Here is a 19,561-nt window from a genome sequence, read left to right on the forward strand (position 1 = left end):
TACACAGCCACCCCCAATGTGCCATCACCAGCGGAGACGGGACGTGTCAGCAACAAGACTTTTTCTTTTAGACATCTTGAGGATCAACTTGTAAAACAGGCATGGTCTAGACCTAAGCCACAGGGATAGATGTCTGGAGACTCTTCAGACGACCGTCCCCTCAAGTAATTTATCAAAACCATAGTGCTACAAATCATCAAGGGGCGAAGAGCAGGAGGAACGTACAACTGGTATAGGTATTTAATACCGAATAGTTGTGATAAAAGACACCCATATCAGTCAATCGGGCAGCACACTTTCGCCTATTAGAGATTCGCTGCTGCTAGGTGACCAGGGTCGATATGGTATTAGATTTGGTGTTGCCATTGCATATGTAGAATAGGTAGAGACCTCTCTGGTATTTACACTTGAAATGACGATCTAGCTATCTTCAACCGTTAGCTACCAGTTAAATGCGGTGTATGTGGGACACTGTCTTTGGCTGCATAACTTGCAAGAAGGGCGTATTAAGAACCTATGCACGTACCGAAGACTAGAACGTTGTATATAACCGTCGTTAGTCAGTCAATTGAAACCATAATCTTCAGTGAATCAGCGGAGGGAGCGCTTCTAAGCTAGCTCGATATATAGGCTTCCGTCCGAGCCTACACCAATCTGACTTCAACATGTGAAAGCACTTCGATTTAGACAAGCCGACTTGTTTATGTGTTGGATTCATTGTGTAATAGTACTGTCATTATCCCTTTCCGGTTGAAATAGCAATAACTCCAAAAGGCCGCACGCAATGATGCAAGATGGGTGCAAATGGCTGCTACAAACTGAGCCACACCCCATGTCCAACAACATCCACTATGGACTGTACGCCCAGCTTGAGGAGAGTCCAAAAATGCTCCGTAAATGTAGTTGTCATGAGACAACTCGCTGGCTATTTCCGCCAAGTGTGCTGGCGCTGCCGAGAGGTGCCTCAATTTCTGTGCCGTCATCACGAAGGAGCTTTCGCCGAGCAGCAGACTCCTCATCCTCATCGTCACTAACTAAGCCATCTAACTCGAACTCATTGGCGTCACGGATGCGAACATCTTCGGCACCACTGGGAACACGTCCATTACCAAGTGCGATTGACTTGTGTTTCGGATTCGGATTAACCGCACGGTCATAGATGTGAATAAGAGCCATGACAAAGAGAAACAGTAGCGAGGCCAAGCTGTAGAGGATGAGGGTGTAGGCGACATGATCGATACCTGAGCCAGAAACAAGTGCCATCTGCTCTTCCGTTGCGCCCATAAACAGGAAACCGGCAGCATAGAGGAGCTGTGAAAAGGATGTTAGATGACGAGCTGGCAAGGGATCAGATGATACCAGGAAGCTTACAAATACAGGAATATACTGGAAACTGCTGATCTCAGTCGGATCTTCGGACAGACTAGCCTTGTCCTTCAGAATAAAGGCAATTTCAACAATGCGTGCCAAACCGGCACCCATAAGGGTGTAACCAAACATCTTGTGGGTTTCGGCGCTGATCATGAGTTCCTGCGGATGAGCAGACATGGCCCAACCGGTAATCAAGATGACGAAACCGGGAATGAAGTTGCGTCTTGGGGCACCGTCTCTGCCACGACTCAACCAAATGCCAACAAGACCGGCACTCCACCAGATAATGCCCATCGTTGTATGCTGCCAATCATTCTTGACCCACTCAGTACCCCAACGATGTTCTGTGAAGGTATTGACACAGCCCCAGGCGGCGATAACAGCACTGTCGAAAAACTCCTGGCTGCGACCTGTGCGACGGAGCCAAAGTTGGCCGACCAGCAGCATGATAGTCAGGATCACACCGTAGGCAATGAAAGCGCCGCCCATAATAAAGTGTGCCAGGCACTGGCCCAGGTGGTCTCCCTGGCAGAATCCTAATGCCGTGATTCCACCGAATACCATCTGTACCCAAGCATATATGGGGAAGGCTTTGCCATTGATGCTGTGAAGTAGTCGAATGAACGGACGAATGCGACCGTGGATGCCCTTTTCGAGGTGAAGCTTCAAGTATGCGCCGAGCACTACCTGTCCGGTCATAAGGAGGAAAAGGGGGTTTGCAGCCATCGCATGTACATTCTTAGGATGGAACTGTCGGCCGCTGTGAAGATGGCCGAGGGCATAGCCGAGAAGAGATATTGTTGTTGCTAGAACTTGCAATGGGACATGCCAGCGATTTTTAATGATCTAAAGACAGGAAAGCCCGTCAATCCGGTGTGCCCGAATGGGACCTGTCGCTCACATGTACTTACCCCCAGCACCATGCCCAACGGGAAGAGTATCCCGAAGGCAAAGCCTTGCAGAAAGATGTGAACCCATAGCGTGGCATCCTGTAGCCATGTCAGCGATGTCCTCCTCACGCTTGAAAAATCCGGATCCAGCACTTCTTAGGCTGTTGACTACGTACGATGGGGTCTGGAGAGATGGTCTGCCCCTCCGGGATCTTGTCTTCGTGATGTCCTCCGTGTGCTAGCGTCATCGGTGCAAAAGAGACTGCCAGTGCTATCGTCGCTACTGTCGGGGAAAGTTGAAGATGTCTGCCAAAAGGCGGCCGCGGCGAGTAGCCGCGCTGTTGGTCCGCCATCGAGGGGGGCATCGTTTCAGAGTTGTCCGGCAGGCTCCCGAAAAGGTGCGACGCAAAGCAGCCGGTGCGAAACAACAGGCGCGGCACTGGCTTTTGGCCGGGACGACAGCAGAGGTAGAGGCAGGACACCAGTGCTGTTGAAGCAGCCGCACAAGCAGATGCCTGCTGTGAGATACGTCTTGTTGAGCCCGGACGTTAGCAAAGGTTTTGAGTACTGTCAAACCTGAGGGAACAAGAAGGGACTTCGGTCATCTCGGGTCGAAGATTCGTGCCGACAGCGAAATGCGGTTCTCACAAGTAATCTGCACAGTGCGCACTGTGTAAAATTTCGATAGGCAAGTACAAGGATATGTCCAGTCTATCTGTTAGCTCCTTGGCACGAATGCTCACCCCAAGAGAGCCAGAGAATGCCACAGAACCCGGCAAGGAGCTAGCAAAATAGACATTGGCATAATAGTACAACCTTATCTTTTGCATGGCGGCTGCCGAGAGATCCACTTGCCTGGTGTGTGGGCACGCGAGTCAGAAGCATCTACTGGCTGCTACAGCACATCCCCCGTACCGAGTATATGGCGACAGGTTTGCCTCTTAACAATATCATAGATGAAATTGTCAAAACAGATGCCTACATACACAGTCGATGTAGATGGCTTGAGGGAGGGAGCCACTACATGTACAAACCACGTCCCTTGTACAGGTTGTATATGATGCAGAATGTGAGAAGAGAAGCAAAGGAAAACCAGCAAGAAAGATATTGGACAAAAGACGATAAATCAAATCGAGATGCAATCCACAACCATGGGGGAACAAGATGCATGTGATTGCTTGTCTAGATATATTGTGGTGGGGAACGGGTGATGGTAGGATAATACATATTGTTTTTAGGTCCTATGAGCGAATGATACAAAAAACCCTAACCTTGCCGGAGCTGACAACCGTTAAGCCGAACGGCTCTTTGTTTATTTACTCTCTGCCGCCAGCTTCATGTCTTCGTTCCACTCTTTCTGCACCTTCTCCGCAAACACATCATCCGTCAACACCTTCAAACCGACCACCGCCATGCCCTTTGCGCACTCCATGGCCGCCTGAAAAGACTCCTCGGTTCCCGCAGCAGCCGTGAACCCTTTGGTATGATTAGCTTCGCCCGGCTTGGTCCGAAGGGCAAAGGCAGCATGGAAGCCAGGACACTCGTAGCAAACATTCCCCATGTCCGTGCTTCCCGCCAGGAAGTCGCCCGGCTCGTCCATGATCACCGTCCCCTTCGGCATCGCCTTGACGTACTCCTCGCACAGCGCCCTGCTCGGCCGCAGGTCAGCATACGAGTTCAGCGGCTCTACCTCCATCTGGCAGCCAGTCGCTATTGCCGCCCCCTCGAAGCATTTCCGCACCCTCTCCCACAGGGCGTTGGCGCGCGCACGTGTTCCGCTGCGCACGTAGTATTCGACCGTGCAGTCAGCGGGCGTGACGTTGGGACGGTCGCCCGCCGACCTGAACACTCCATGGATGCGCTCATCGGGACGTATCTGTTGCCGCAGCATCGCGATCGCGTTGTATGACAGACATACCGCATCCAGCGCGTTGACACCCTCCCAAGGGGCGATGGCTGCGTGGGCCTCGCGCCCACGGAAGTGTACTTTATTCTTGACGTTGGCGAGCATGCGCACACAGGCGACACCACGTATAGGTTCCGGGATTTTGTGTCCCGGGCCGGGGTGCACCATCAGGCTGGCCGCACAGCCCTTGTACGCGCCGGCAGCAATAAGCTTTAGCTTTCCGCCGCCGCCTTCTTCAGCCGGTGTGCCCAGAAGACGCACACGGCCCGGGAGCCCAGATACCTTGAGCGCCGCGGCCACACCCAGGAATGCCGCAAGCGAGGAGGATGCGATCAGGTTGTGGCCGCAAGCGTGTCCAATTTCAGGCAGGGCATCATACTCGGCGTTGAAGGTGATAAGGCGCCCACCTGACCCAAACTCGGCCACAAATGAGGTCGGGATGCCGTAGGCATGTGGGGTCACCTTGAACCCAAGAGCCGTTAGAGTTGACACGAATGCATCGTGGGCTTTGTGTTCCTCGTATGCGAGCTCTGGGTTGGCGTGGATATGCTTGTTCAGAGCCGAGATCTCGGGGAGCCGAGCCTCTATCTCAGAAGCGATGACGTCGGTGAAGTTCTGGTAGGCCATAATGGATAATCGCAACGCCCCGACTTGCACAAGTCTGGAACAGCGGGGATTCGTTCGTGTTGCCTGATGTTGCTACAGGTAGCTGCTGCAACTTTGCAGAAATATTGCGCCCCTTTTTAAAGCGCTCGTCGACTGCCCAAGGCACGTGGTAGCTTTCCAACTGCAAGCACCATGTTCACTTGGATCTTATCCATTTACTGCGAGGAACCGGCCCCCGCAGCAGGCCGATGCTGGTATATAATGATGACGATCACATTGGATCGGGGCATGGTACGCATCCTAACATCAGACGCGATCTCATCATGCCTTGCTGCCCAAACGTCCCAGCTCAACTACTAACCTGCTTAGCACACCTCGAACCCAGATCCAAATCCCAATCAAGTATGTAGGTACTGATACTTCATCAGACTCGGAACTCCAGAACCAACAGCCGGAGGAATGAAGTACAGCACTTGTAATCACCGCCAGTCAAGGCGATGTTCCAGTGTTCTCCCATACTACTGACGAACAAACTCATGCCCACGCTGTCCGCCAAGTCTCACATCCGGCATACTGCCTGCAACTCTTTGGAATTATTGGCATCGCCATCTGGGCTGTCCTGTAGATCTGTCTGATCCTTTCCATCTTGATTCGAGTTCTTGCTTCCTTCCTCCCTGTACATAGGTGATTTGCCGGCGTAGGTACGGTCCTTAGCAGGGTGTGCTAGATAGTATGCCAGACAGGCCCACTTGCCACGCATAATGCCCTGCCAGCGATTCGCTTCTGCATGCCTTCATGACTCGGATTGACTGTAACTCAATCAAAGTGCTGTCGACGGTATCCACCTGCTGCGGCGACTGTTCCTAAATGATAGGTATGTACTACCGCCTTATTAGAGTGAGGTGGGCCGAAGCTTCTCAGCTAGCTTTTTGAAGCAAAAGCGAATCCTAGTAAGAGGGTTGGTCTCCGAGAACTGTTGATACCCGTCAATCTTGGTCATGTTGATTAAAAGGGCGATGCACGTCAACAGCCAAGGAGACCAGATCCCTCCCTCGCCAGGCCACCTACTTCAGGACTGCAACCGGGCCTAGAGTCCCGGTGTACTTAGCTGTAAGACCGTGAAACCAGGAATTTGTTGCCGGCATTTGGATGCTGACACTTATCCCCTCCCGGGCGTCGACTGGCAATTCGGAATTTTAATGACCTTTGGTTCTTACACAGGTGGACCCCGACCGGTACTTGGGACTCGAGCGGAGGATGTGAATGCGGGCAATGTTAATGGGAGACGGATGCCGACCGGGCCTCGGGACCGGCACTGCGATCTAGAGGTGCTGCTCTCCTTTTATCAGGTAACCCTTGAACTGTACTGCTAATAACGAAACAAACGGTTATACTTCGATGGTTCCCCAGTAGGCAAGGGTGGGCACATGGCTGTTTGCGTAGCAAAATTGATGGCACCGGGGTGATCAGTGTCTGCGCTGAGCGCTCTTTCTCCACACCAATTCACGGTTCATTGTTGCATGACATGCTCAGCATCGGACAGAATGGAGCCACTAACAACAGAACGCAGCTAGTGTCAGCATCTCACAACAATGGTTGGTGGCTGCTTGGTGACTTTGTCCAACAGATCCGGGCCAGGACCGCCAGTGCCCGCAAATGCATGCCACATGGGCCCACCAGCCCAGAACGGCGTGTTGTCCCGGCGGCGGGAACTGGTTCCTCTCCTCAACATCTGCCATAGGTTTGGGACCGGATGGCCCACCGCAAGAGCATCCACGCCTGCCTAGTGTACCTACCTGACCTAGCACCTACCTACATTACCTGGCTAGGTAGTCTGGAAGCCGAGGCATTCTGTAATAAGCACCATATGTCCCGCATCCCATGAGTTCATGACTACAGTTCCTGATTGAGGCTTTTAGCCACAATCTTGAATCTCGACCCTTAGGGTCTTTCCCAAGGCAGCGAGGGGAGCTCTGTCTTTGGTCTCACTGTCTCTCGTACTCAAGTAAAATACGATGAAGTGGCTAACTTTATCGCTCTTCGGAGCGCTGCTCTCCTGGGCCATCTACAGCATCGCTCCCTTCGTGAGCCGGACCATCACAGTGTTTGGGCTCTTTCGGCGATACCCCGAGGGCACAACAACAACAGACGAGACACTCCAAGCCATCCCAGATACGACCCATTGCGAGGACCTCCATTATCATGCCCCTAGCGGGACGCTTTTCACTGCCTGCGAAGACAACCTCGAAGGCAGGCACAAATGGTTCCCTCCTCTGGCCAACTTCGACGACCCTGAGGTCGGCAGCAAGGGTCTCGGCTCCATCCATGTGATTGACCCCAAGGTAAATTATTCCAAATCTCACCGTTGGGGAAGGACGGGACTAACAAGCCGTACCAGACCATGAAGTCTCAGCGCCTCAAGTTCGACAACTTCAATGGGCCTTTCATCACCCACGGCATTGACGTGATTCCGGACAAAGACCGTCCCGAGGGAGAAGCCGTGTACATCTTTGCAGTCAACCATGTTCCCGAGGTGCAAGCTTCCGGTGCAAAAGGGCCCTCTGCGCGCTCGCAGCTTGAAGTCTTTTATCATATCATTGGCACTTCATCCGTCAAGCATCTGCGCTCGATCTGGCACCCGCTTATCCGGACGCCTAACGATGTTGTTGCTCTCTCTCCAACATCTCTCTACGTGACCAACGACCACTTCTACCGCGAGCATGGCATCATGCGCACGATCGAGGATATGTACATCAAATCAGACTGGTCAGACATTGTACACATCCAGCTTGACTCCCTGAAAGCACCAAGTGCAGACGCTGGCGTCACCGCTCGAATTGCCCTAGCTGGTCTGCACAATACCAACGGCATAGGGCACGGCCGCACAGAGGACGAGATCCTCATTTCTAGCTGCACCAGCGGTGTTCTGAACATCGCCCAAGTGCCCTCTGACCCATCCACGGGTAATCTCACGGTCGTCGAGGCAATTGAGATCGACCACATTGCCGATAACCCGAGCTACTTTGCGGATCCCTATGCCAGTGCGGTTGACGACAGGAGTGGCTTCTTGGAGGCAGGTGTGTCACGGGCGGCAGACCTACTTCATACCATGCGGGACCCGAATGCCAAGGACCCTGTGATGGTGACGTATTTAAGGCCGAAGCGACCCGAGGAAGGTGGTGGTTGGGAAAAGCGGGTGCTCTTGGATGACGATGGTGCCAGGTTACGGTCAGCCAGTGCAGCCGTGTTGGTGGCGATTGATCCAGCTAGCGAGCCGAATGGGGGCAGTCGGAAAGCGTGGCTGTTTGCGACAGGATTCCTATCCAAGAATGTGATTGCTGTCAAGGTCGATCTGTAAAGGTAAAACGTGAGGACTGAGCATGGTGCTTGCTCGGTTGTTCATTGTGTACATACCTGTCTGAGCCGGCCAAGCTAATATCTTCCAGTGTGTAAGAAGGCAGATGTCTGATCGTATCGGCTGCTTCGTGTCGATTGTTAGCAGGTGTCGGGTGTCTACTATGGTAGACATGTGGTTGGACTGTTGGCTTGTCTCATAGGCATGTATATCAATGATCAAAGCTTAACTGGTCCCAGGGTCTGTGTCGACGACCAGCTACCAGAGACAGCACCTCTGCTGTTATTCCACCTTGGTGGGTATCACAGTAGGTTAAAACAGAAAGGCGAGGAAGGGAGAAAAACAATGAAAAAAAACAAACATCGGGTGCTTCTCCCAGTCGCACAAGAATCCATGCTTCCGTACGTTGGTCATCTATGCAGCGTGCACAACCAGGACAGCTTAGCACCCACCCCCCTTCCCCTCCCCCTATCCCCCGCCATAGGTCCCTCGATCAGTAGAACGGTCCTGACTTAGCGGGGTGTGTTGCTCTTTGCACCACACTGTAAGACCCCACAAGCAGAACCTGAAGTTGATGTGGAGTTGACCCCACTGCCTTTCCTTCTCGGCGCTGTCCCTGGCCAGTTGAGTGGATCTGGCGACTTCAGAGCCCGGGCGATTCCAAGAGCTTGACCTGACTTTTTCCATATATATATATATAAGGAAGCAAAACGCTGGACAGCTATAAAGGCATGAAATAATACACAGTTGTCGTTGACCGCGGCTCATTTACGACGTGCAAAACCAGTCAAATACCAAACAGGCACAGCACACGGCTATACGCTTTTGGCAAGCATGACGCTGTCAATTTCTTCTCAAGCATATTGCCAGCAAAGCCAGTCCAAACCACGCTGTCCGGCTCAGGCGTCAATCACGGCCGCTCCTCAGGTGAACCAACAGCTCGCTTCTCCCATCTTTGGAAAGCTTCCAGCTGAGCTCCGTTTCATTATTCTGTCCGAGCTCTTCGGAGAACGTCGAGTGCATTTGGCATTCATGCCTCATCCTACTCGCTCAGACAAGGTCGGAAATATGCGCCGCTGGCGTCATGGCTTGTGTGAAGAGCCCGTATCGACACCTCTTCGTCGTCTTGTTTCCCGTCCTCACTTCTGTCTCAGCTCCGCCCGTCACCGCGTCCTCGATGTTGCCTTCATGTTTACGTGTCGGAGAGCGTAAGTCCTCAATGCAGTCTGGTTATGCCAAGTATTGCTCTCAGCTAAGTAATGCCCAAAGTCTTATGGAAAGCATTCCCATCCTCTACCAAAGCAACTGCTTCTTCATCAGCAATACCGGCAACAAGAGGCTTCCCGTTGATGACATTCGGAGTCTCCAGGCCAAGATGCCTAAGCACTGGCCACTCATCAAATCGCTCGACATTGAATGGGTCTGTTCCTATGACAGAAACCATGCCAGCATGGTGCCGCATCTACGTGGTCGCGAAAGCTACGAGGACTTCTGGGATGCTCTTGCAGAAATGCCCTCTCTTACCAAACTCCGGATTGCCCTTATTGTCCCATGGTACTCATGTATGGATCACCACGCACCATCACCTGCGGAGATGCAGGAGCTCTATCTAGGCCCGATGACACGCCCCAGAAATTTGGAAGTCTGCGAAGTCTTGATGCATTCCTCTCTCGCCCCATTCCTCGGTCTTCAGCAAATCGAATGGCTGAGAAAACAAGAACCGCGCTGCCAGTATCGAATATCATGGATAGATGAAATGCCCGGTCAAGAGCCCCGAGGACCTGCCGCTGCTGTTCTGCCACATTTGCTTGGCATGTTCGGTCCTAGGTGATAGGTGATTCGGCGTTCCCGGTTGTCGATCTTAGGATTCCTCACAGAGCTTCTCACAGCGCCCCAATCTTGCAGATGGTAATCCGTAACACAGCTGCCAATAGTTGAAGCCCAGTGCCTTTATTGGACTTCTGCCCGCCAACTTTCAGAGGCTGACGTCCTAATTCGTATCAGTCGGACTTCTCCAAGTCCTGTTTGGAAAACTCTCGGTTTGCCCGGGTAGATTGATGCACGCGAGCCTGATTTGTTGCATAACCGCCAACTCTCTCGAATTAGGCTTATGATAAACCCATTCAATATCCCCATGTTACCCCCCCCCCCCAACAGATGGGCACAAAACCTCAGCGTGCCTTTGCCGAGCTCAGTTCGCATGGTGGCTTTGTCTGCGCGGTCCAATGACCTCGACTCAGAAACCTTACCCCTGTCAGTCAGCACAAGTAATTCTTGGTCAGCGTTCTGCAGCACAGCCTTCCAGCAGCATCATCATCGAGGGCGCAAGACACGACATGCCGGCCACTCCGAACTCTCGCTTTAGCCGCGGTCAGGAATAACGAAAACAAGTCTTGTGGTAGACGAGGATTGAGAGAGTGCCTGCGCTTAGGCACTGACACCTGTTGCTTTCATGGACGGCGTTGTGCAACTTACTCCAGCCATTTGATCCTTTATAATCAACATAGTGAGTAGCCCTCCTCAAACACGTCGTTTGAGTCCCGGGCAGTCCAAATGCGCAGAACGATTCTTCGACAGTAGCTGGGCATCAAAATGTCGTGGCTCAACAGAGTGCGAACAGCCATACGGTCCTTCTCAGATAAGGCCGTACTAGATCCAAACCTGCCAACACCACCAAGCAAGCTTCTTGCGAACTTCCCTACCATGCGGTCGATTCTCCGACACAAAGACGAAAAGGAGTATTTCGCTGACATTGCCCCCGAGGACATCCGGGACGCTCTACTTACATCCTTCGACCCGGGGGTGTTCGACATGGAGCTCTTGCGTGCAAAGCTTTATGCCATTATCGATCCCCATAACCCATCCCGCGTGCAACTACCTGAGGCCCGGATTGTGGAGGGAAGTTACTTGGGTACCCAACTTGCCCTTACGCAGGCATATTCTCGCATTGAACAGACGTGAGTCTGCGTCTCCGTTCATGGATCCCTTGACATTCAATCTGCTTACACCCTTCAGATTTGCATCTTTATTCGATGTTTTGGGCATTGAACCGACATTGCCAAAGTACCGTACCCTGGAAGAGCAGCGTGAACTGTATCAGTTCTCTTCTTACCCGAAGAACCCCGACGGGTCCATCGCACAGTATCCTCCTCATCTTAAGTACATCCCGGATGATGAGCGAGTGAGCCTACTCAGGATCTTCAACCCGATTGGTTTGGCAGAAACCCAAATCCTTCTCAAAAGGCTAACCCCTGACGAAGATGGAATACATGGCCGTACGAAGAACTGGTTGTTTGAGAAAGCACGGGCTTTAGCCTTTGGAGGACAGCCTGAAAAGGGCATCACCATCCAAGATGTTGTCGACTACAACAAATACCATCGCAAAATTGGAACCGATATCATGGGTGGTGGGAACATCGGCATGTTGGATGACTGGTACAGTGATAGACGTTTTGCTGAGCAGCAGTTTACCGGGACCAATCCAACCACGATTGCTTTGGCCAGTCCACAGTGGATTGCTAAGTTCAGGGAAGCTGCTAAAGCTGGCAACTATACGAAATGGATTACCGCTCTTGACAAAGCTGATCCATCGTCACTGTTCATTCAGGATGGGAGTTACTTCCGTGAAGCTGCAGGTACAGGGAATCCAACAGCTGACCTTCACTATAAGCCACCTGGTTCAGGAGAAAATTGGGCCGTCGGCTCGGTGAGTCTGTTTCAAATGCACAGGGATGGCAAGCTGCATCCTGTAGCTATTTGTATTGACTACAAGGGGTCTATGGCGAACTCAGTTACCATCTTCAATAAGAGGATGACTCCGTCCGACTCAACTCGCAACGAAAAGGAGGACTGGCCTTGGAGGTACGCCAAAACTTGCGCCCAAGTCACGGACTGGATGCGTCACGAACTTGCTGTACATCTTACCCTCTCTCACTTTGTTGAGGAGGCTATCATCGTGGCTACCAACCGAACATTGCCTATGGACCACCCGGTCTACCGCATTTTGTATCCTCATTGGTATAAGACTCTCTCTCTGAATGCTGCGGCGCGCGCAACTCTGGTACCCCAGGTTATTGCAGATCTCGTTGGTCTCACCCCTGATCAATGTTATAAGTTTCTTCACCACGCCTACGACACCTATGACTTCGTCGGCAGCTACATTCCCAACGACCTTGCCCGCCGTGGATTCCCAAACACACTGGATGCGCTTAATGCCGACATTCGATATAAAAACTACCCTTACGCCAAGGATATACTCGCCTTCTGGAACACATTGCGGACATACGTGCACACCGTTCTCTCCCATTTCTACCCAACAGATAAAGCTGTAGCAGAGGATGGATGCATTCAATCCTGGGTTGCGGAGATTCGTACCGCCGCCTCTATCCCTACGTTCCCCGAAATTGGGGAGCTCACCGCCCTTGTCGACGCAGTCACCATGTGCATCCACATAGCTTCGCCATTCCACACTGCCGTCAATTACCTTCAGAACTTTTATCACATGTTCGTTGCTGCTAAACCGCCGGCGCTGTGCTCCCGGCCCCCACAGACTCTCGACCAACTCCGCAATTACACCGAGCGAGACCTCGTTGCTGCCCTACCCATCAACCGACAGCGCATGTGGCTCCTAGCAGCCCAAGTACCATGGTTGCTAAGCTTCCGAGTTGAACCGGAGAGAAGCCTGCTGAACTATGCAGCAAGCGAATGGCGCATGTGTCGAGATGCTCTTAGACGGCATGGGGAAGAGGCCAATCAGCAGAGGGATGAGGCTTTGGTCAGGCAGCGGGCAAGCGAACGTCTGTACAAGGAACTAAGAGAGCTACAGAAGATCGTTTACCGTAATAGTACTGCAATGGATAAGGGAAGCGTGCCGTACTTGGTGCTGGACCCGGGATTGACGGCTGTGTCAATCCTTATCTAGGTAGCTGGTGGGTTGAAGGATGAGGGTGTGCAGGTATGGGCGTGGATAAGCTTAATCGTGGAAATGGCGAACTGGTGGAGAATCTTGCACGACAATACAATTGACACTTGTTCCATCGATAATATTGGAGTGATAGTACCTAACTGCTCTAAGAGTTTTCGCTGATATTATATGTTGTGGACAAAAATTCATAATTTTTGCTACCATCCCCCTTAACAGACCTTAAGTGAAGTAGCCCCAACTCCCTTCAACGGTCATAAATCATGTCATATTGCTCCAGGGTATGAGTAAATGTATCTGATTACCAAACGCCAAACCATGCTTCCTTATGCCAAACTCCTTGTCTACTGTGTAAAGTATCCTCACCTTCCTTCCCCGTAGTGATGCGCAGCGATCTTGCCACGATGTCGGCTCCTTCTGGTGGTACTTTTCTAATGTTTACTCGCATCGTTTATTCCACATCCATCTCCATCTCTTCTTCTTTTCGCTGTTTCTCTGCATTTTCCCCTCTTAGCTCGAAATCTGTATTCCACGAATCAGCGCACATCCCATCAACTTCATAACCCCCTACTCTCCCCTTCACGTTGAAAGACCCGGAGAAATAACTCACCCTTCATTTCCACCTCCCCTTCCCTCTCCATCTTCCTCTTCAGTGCATACCCCATCTTCCGTTCCAGCTTCCTCAGCTTCTTCTTGCTGATGGGTTTGTTTGGCCCGCTAGTGGGCAGCAGCCCTGGGCGCGCGCCGCGACAGGTGTCAGCCTTGATGATTCCATGATGCTTTGTGAGCTGCCCCATTGCTGAGGCTTTTTGGCGTTGTTTGCGTTGCTTTGCTGCACGCGCAGCCAGGCGATTCTTCGAGGGGGCATTGGGATTTTTGACCGACGGCATTCCGGAAGGATGGATGACTGTTGGTTCCAAATCCGGCAATTGCTTGATGTCTGGATTGAGCGGCTGTAGACACACAGTGTCGGACCGGTGTGGTTATTTGGCGAGAGTAGAGACGGCAAGGCAAACGTTTCTGCGGCTTCTTGTGTTGTTCTTATGAGATAAATCTTATTCCGGAAGCTATTCCAAGCAGCGAGGAAATTTTCAGAGGCCCCCCTGTTGCCAAGACATCTACACATCGTCAACAGTGCTGCATACTGTGAGGTGCGGGCCGAGTGAGTTATGCCACGTCTTTGAGGCAGACAGAAATGCCCAAATCTCCTAAACCCAGCGTCCAGGAAACACAACTAGTTTGACCGGTCTGACGCTCCATGTCATAATTCCACAATTATCACTCTCAAGAGAAGGCCTGCTTTGATTGGCAAAATATCAAATATCACGATCAAATACCGGTGTGGCCTAGGGTGATTTGAAAAGACAGATTATCCTACAAAAATGTCATTACAGACTAACAGGTCTGACCCTAAAGTGGTCCTTGTAAACAATGAAATTCGAAAAGCCACCAGTCCTGCGCCTTCCCCCAATTACAAGAGCACCATGCTGGCGCCAACCGCCATAGCAACCAGGACATAGGCACCCACAACGAGATCGCCGAGAGCAAAAAATGCCCGCGGCATCTGACCAGGCATTGCGGCATTGCTGCTTTCCTCAGCATCAGGCTCACTGGTCGCCGTGGCAGCATAGCTGTTGGCAGCACTGGCACTCTCCAGAGCAGCACCGCACGACGCATCAACCTTGCCGCTGGTCGTACGAGTAACAGCCTTGCCATTGAAATCACACGCATACTGGGCACGATTCTGAGCGTTGTAGTAGGCATCAAGAACGTAACCGAGCTGCTGCTTGGCAGAGCACATAGAATAAGCGCCATAGACGCCGGAGGTAGCGTTCCCGCTGATGCCGACGCAAGCCTCGGGCGTTTCGCCGCAGATGTAACCGAAGATCTCGCCATAATCCTCGGGGTCGAGGTCCTCAGCAGGGACGCACAAAAGCTGATCGTACATGCACTCGCAGAGCGACTCATCCGGAGTTGGCGGAAGTGCCGAGCCCTTTACCTTCCAGTTTTTAGAAATCTCCGGGCAGGCGGCTGGCGAGTTGGTGGGCGTGTACGCATCCATCGACGTTGATGAGGGGTTGACAGTAGCCATGACTGTCTTGAGTGCATCGTAATTCTTCATCGTCGAAACCTTGTCACCTTTGAGGGTGACCAAGCCGTAGTCGTTGGCCTCCTGGAAAAACATGTAGACGATACCGCCCGAAATGACATCTGTCATCTCATCCGAATAGAGGGCGACGGTCTCGTCCCAGATGCGACCATCCGCGCCATTAGGCAAATTGCAGCCATACTCGGCAAAAAAGACAGGGACGGAGTAGTTCCGGAAGTATTCAACCTGCTTGTCATAACCAGACTTCTCCATCGAGCTCTTGCCACACCACGAGTAGATATTGTAACCCCAGAAATCAATGGCGTCGTCCTGATCACCGCAGTTGAAATAATGAGCGATGTCCTCGCGAATATCTGGATCGTCGTTCGCAGCATAACCGACACCCATCCAGCGATTGACATTCTTCTTGATATACGCCTTGGTGTCGCGCACGGCGGCCTTGACGTATGCAGACGCTTGGGTGTTCGTGTTGTTGTTGGTCACTTCATTACCCGCGAAGAAACCAATGACATTGCTGTATTTGCTGAGGCTGTCGACCACAGCCGTGTAGCGCTTGTAGAGATCAACGTCCCATCTGGGATCGTCGCGGTTGATGGAGAGTGTTGGCTCGCTCAAGTCACTTATGACATAAATGCCTGCTTCATCGAGCAGCTTCATACACTCATCATGATCGGCTGTAGGATCGATCGCGTACGTCCGGATCGCGTTCGTCCTGAGAGCCTTCAGGAGCGGAACGTCGCGTCTGCAGGCAGCCGGGTTGGCGAGAGGGTCGACATATTTGGTGTTCTTGGATGCGCCGGTGCCGGCTGCGCCGAACTCCTGCTGATATGCGATGCCCTTGATGAAAAACTGTGTGCCATTTTCATAGAAGAACTTGGTGCCCTACACAACATAGTCAGCACATTGGCCATGGTGTTGGCTCGTACAATCATCTTGCCTTCATGATAATCGGCGGGAGTTCAGCCGATGCCTGGCCCAGCAACAGGCCGGTTGCGACCAGCGACGTCTTGGTCAGACGCATTGTGCTCCAAGTTCAGGTATTCCGTCTGTTTGCAATTGATGGAAGGTGCTTTGGTGTCTAAAGCGAAGGAAACCAATTGCGGTGAAGAATTACTCTAGAGGTCTTGGAGCAAGAGGTAGACGTGATGGCAAAGCCACTGTCGCCGTCACACAAAAACGGTGCTGTTGGGAAGTTGCACAAAAGAAAGACAACGCAGGCACTATGATCGAAATTGAAGATGTCAATCCACGCTGGGATGACAAAACGAGCGTCCGAAGAGAACAGATGGGTAACGACAGACTGAGACAGCACAACTGCTCCCTTTGATGAGGAAAGTGAAACACACTGGATGACGATCAGGAGGGAAAATCTGAGCGAAAAGGGGGCAGCCGCCGGCAAGCACGGCCAGGTCTCGCTTGCCGAGACGTTCTATGGACCCACAGTGGACCATCTACTAAGCACGAAACGAGATGTGTGGACATTGATGTGTCCAATCAACAAGAGGCTGACAGGGCCATTAGTGGAACCGCGCAGGTACATACGTTGGATATTGTGGAACTGGTATCAATGGAGGGACAAGCTGTTATCGGTGTAACACACCGCGTCAGGCACTATAATAGTACAGCATGGTCACAAAGTACGGAGGCCCTGACGAGATTGGTAGGCTGAGAATGAGCAACAGCTTTTAACAGGAGGCGTCTCTCCAACTACAGCCCTGGTGTTGACTACTTCAGCCAGTTGATCCTCCCTTACCTTACATGCAATTTCACGAAGGAGCCAAAACTAGCTTAATTAACTAGCTAGATAGGCATCTAGTCACCTTATGTTGTAACCAACAAGGGCTCGAGCTGGAGGAGTGGGTCCGTGCTCTCTAACCAATTAGAGCAAAGGGCGTCGCGACCAATCAAAATCAGGGAGCATTCCTCAATGCCAAGGATAAGAAGCCACAAAGGTATATAAGATGTAGACAGATTCTAGGTAGGGCCATCTGGCCGAAGTTCTCCAGTCAGCAATACAAACAGTTGTCTAATCAACTGGTGACTGCAGCTATCATTCCAATTGCGTGAGAACCCCTGTCTCTCAAGGCCAGCGGCCTGGTACCTCTTGAACCCATCTCAGTAGTTCTGTCTGCATCGTACCATCTTAGCGGGAAGCCATAGATCTGTATATCGCCTAACAAGGTTGCATAAGCTTTGATAAGGGTAATACCCTTATAGCCCAAATCCTCCTCGGATAAGACTAGGCAATACCTACATACCCCTAATATATAAAAAGATAAGGTACTTCTAAAGAATATCAATGGTCCGGTGTCATGATCAGCAGTGTGCTACCACCAAGTGCTAACCAAAGTTGCCTCGAATTGTGACGGCTTAGATGTGGACCAGCAGGTGCCCTGAGCAGTGGAAACCAAATGAGGAAGCCTCAAATGGGGCCTAGAAGACGGACCAATCACAGACAAGGAAAGATTGTCGCTGCCAAGAACCGCTGACAGTCGACCTCTGCCCTTGGCGATAATCCTGAACTTGGTCGATGATAATACCAACAATCCTCGAGTATCAATATGTATATATCCATTTCCAGAACTACGATAAGGACTTCCTCAGTCAGCAATAGAAACAGTTGTCAACCAACAACTGCTGGCCGCAGTCGACCACATATTATATTGTGTGAGGCTCTGTATTGCTATCAAGGACCAAGGAAACGCCACTCCCAAAGCTCACCACCAAACAGTGCAGCCCAAAATTTTATGTGCTTATGACTTTGGGCCCAACTCCTCAACTCCATTCTGAAAAGCGTGAGGCCTACCGTCTTGCCATCTGCTCATGTCTTCATCATTTTAGTACGAATATCACATGCCACCAAGTTTTTGGACCAACATCTTGTGGGATCCTTTCATGCTTTTCCTCTCACTCTCTCCATGTACTGATACTTAACATAAAAGCTTGATGGAAAATCAGATCCTCCTTATAAGTCGCAGAAACATCAAAATACCTCAGGTCGCCCGCCATCCTACTCCCTTAACACTTGACATTTCTGGTTACTTTCCGCTAGCAGGCACCTGATACCATGGCATGACTAAAGTTAGATAAGCAGACTAAAGAATTACTTTTCTCCTTGCTATAAACTAATGCTTAAGAGCATTGAAAAGCTCTACTCAAATCATCCTCTTAGTTGTTGGACATATACAGCCCAGAGAGTCCGTATTTGTTCAGGGGTTCCAGGGACAAAAGTAAACAGGGTTAGCCAGAACCCTCGTTGCCATGGGCAGTGAAACTGTTAGTGAGGAGTCCTAACCCCCATATCAAGGGCAAAATAAAAAAATGTATACGTTCCCATGACGAAGTGCAATTGTGCACACCGTGGGAGCTGGATTTTATTTCGACGCATTACATTGCTTGGGCGTCAACGTGATCTTTCAAGAATTACTCAGCTTTCACCAAAGCATTACTTGGACTATCAGAGTACAATGACAAGTCACAAGCAGTTTAACGTAGGAATTATAGGATATGGGTAAGTTTACTTACCTTGCTGTTCGATTGTTTAATTTGCTCATTCAATGATTCAAGTCTTCCAACCATGCCTTAAGGATTCAACTCGGACCATCATGTAGGCTTTTTGCTGAATTTATTTTCCACATCATTCATCGCCGGGCGCCTGACCTGAGGTCATATGCGCATCCAATTAGCTTGTTCTTCTTTTTCTTTTTCTCTTACGCTCAGAGTAACTACATACCCTGAGAGCCTCAATCAATATTAACCAGATACCTCCGTACTCGGAGGTCTGTAGTTGTCACCCACAGCTATCCTGATGATTATACATGACCTTTCGTTCTGCTGACTTCTGCCAATACTGATTCTTACAAACTCGATCCTCCAACGTCGTCCCAAGGCCCCGTCCGACTCGGCGCCTATTGACCACACAAAGCTTGCACGCCGCAAAAATCTTGATCCTTTTCTCTCGGATCCTGCCCTGGACATCGTCGTCATCTGTGCTCCTCCGAACACCCACTTTTCCTTGCTTGTGCTGCATTCCATGCGCATAAATATGTGCTAGTCGAGAAATCACTCATCCCGACTTCTGCAGAGGCTCTTCGATTAGCAGCTCCAGCACGAGCCAAAGGCAAAATCCTCTGTATATCAGAGCCGATCATGGGACTTCGACTTCCTAATAGTAAAAACAAATAAAGATAAGACTTTAAGAAGAGTAGTTGAGTTCGAGATGTATCTTGATCGGATGAGGATTACAACCCAACCGAGAATGGGGTGGAAACTACCTTGACGATGGATCAAGAAAGAGGGGCGCTATATGTTCTTGGATTCACCTATTTAATCAGGCTGTCGTTCTGTTTGAAGCTCTTAATCGGGTTGTGAAACTTTGCTAAACGCACGATGGGAAATTTGT

General features: G+C 51.0%; 6 protein-coding genes across 6 annotated transcripts; 2 read left to right on the forward strand and 4 right to left on the reverse strand.

Annotated features, from left to right (window-relative positions):
* Positions 1 to 906: 906 nt before the first annotated feature.
* On the reverse strand, positions 907 to 2,626 carry CTHT_0068630 (uncharacterized protein; the record flags this gene model as incomplete). Its single annotated transcript, XM_006697087.1, has 4 exons — positions 907 to 1,311; positions 1,372 to 2,217; positions 2,283 to 2,360; positions 2,438 to 2,626. The coding sequence occupies 4 exons, from the start codon at positions 2,624 to 2,626 to the stop codon at positions 907 to 909; spliced, it is 1,518 nt and encodes a 505-aa protein (XP_006697150.1).
* A 947-nt stretch (positions 2,627 to 3,573) lies between these two features.
* On the reverse strand, positions 3,574 to 4,794 carry CTHT_0068640 (uncharacterized protein; the record flags this gene model as incomplete). The annotated part of the gene is made up of 1 exon (XM_006697088.1): positions 3,574 to 4,794. One exon carries the CDS (start codon positions 4,792 to 4,794, stop codon positions 3,574 to 3,576), a length of 1,221 nt encoding a protein of 406 aa, XP_006697151.1.
* Positions 4,795 to 6,788: 1,994 nt separating this feature from the next.
* CTHT_0068650 (uncharacterized protein) lies at positions 6,789 to 8,131 on the forward strand (the record flags this gene model as incomplete). The annotated part of the gene is made up of 2 exons (XM_006697089.1): positions 6,789 to 7,115; positions 7,172 to 8,131. 2 exons carry the CDS (start codon positions 6,789 to 6,791, stop codon positions 8,129 to 8,131), a joined length of 1,287 nt encoding a protein of 428 aa, XP_006697152.1.
* An 831-nt stretch (positions 8,132 to 8,962) lies between these two features.
* On the forward strand, positions 8,963 to 13,049 carry CTHT_0068660 (lipoxygenase-like protein; the record flags this gene model as incomplete). The annotated part of the gene is made up of 5 exons (XM_006697090.1): positions 8,963 to 9,336; positions 9,398 to 9,955; positions 10,286 to 10,381; positions 10,738 to 11,085; positions 11,144 to 13,049. The coding sequence occupies 5 exons, from the start codon at positions 8,963 to 8,965 to the stop codon at positions 13,047 to 13,049; spliced, it is 3,282 nt and encodes a 1,093-aa protein (XP_006697153.1).
* A 451-nt stretch (positions 13,050 to 13,500) lies between these two features.
* CTHT_0068670 (uncharacterized protein) lies at positions 13,501 to 13,846 on the reverse strand (the record flags this gene model as incomplete). Its single annotated transcript, XM_006697091.1, has 2 exons — positions 13,501 to 13,571; positions 13,660 to 13,846. 2 exons carry the CDS (start codon positions 13,844 to 13,846, stop codon positions 13,501 to 13,503), a joined length of 258 nt encoding a protein of 85 aa, XP_006697154.1.
* A 674-nt stretch (positions 13,847 to 14,520) lies between these two features.
* CTHT_0068680 (1,3-beta-glucanosyltransferase-like protein) lies at positions 14,521 to 16,180 on the reverse strand (the record flags this gene model as incomplete). The annotated part of the gene is made up of 2 exons (XM_006697092.1): positions 14,521 to 16,041; positions 16,157 to 16,180. 2 exons carry the CDS (start codon positions 16,178 to 16,180, stop codon positions 14,521 to 14,523), a joined length of 1,545 nt encoding a protein of 514 aa, XP_006697155.1.
* Positions 16,181 to 19,561: the final 3,381 nt, after the last annotated feature.

Source organism: Thermochaetoides thermophila (genome assembly GCF_000221225.1).
Source record: "Thermochaetoides thermophila DSM 1495 unplaced genomic scaffold scf7180000011822, whole genome shotgun sequence".
In the NCBI taxonomy this organism is placed as follows: Eukaryota; Fungi; Ascomycota; class Sordariomycetes; order Sordariales; family Chaetomiaceae; genus Thermochaetoides; species Thermochaetoides thermophila.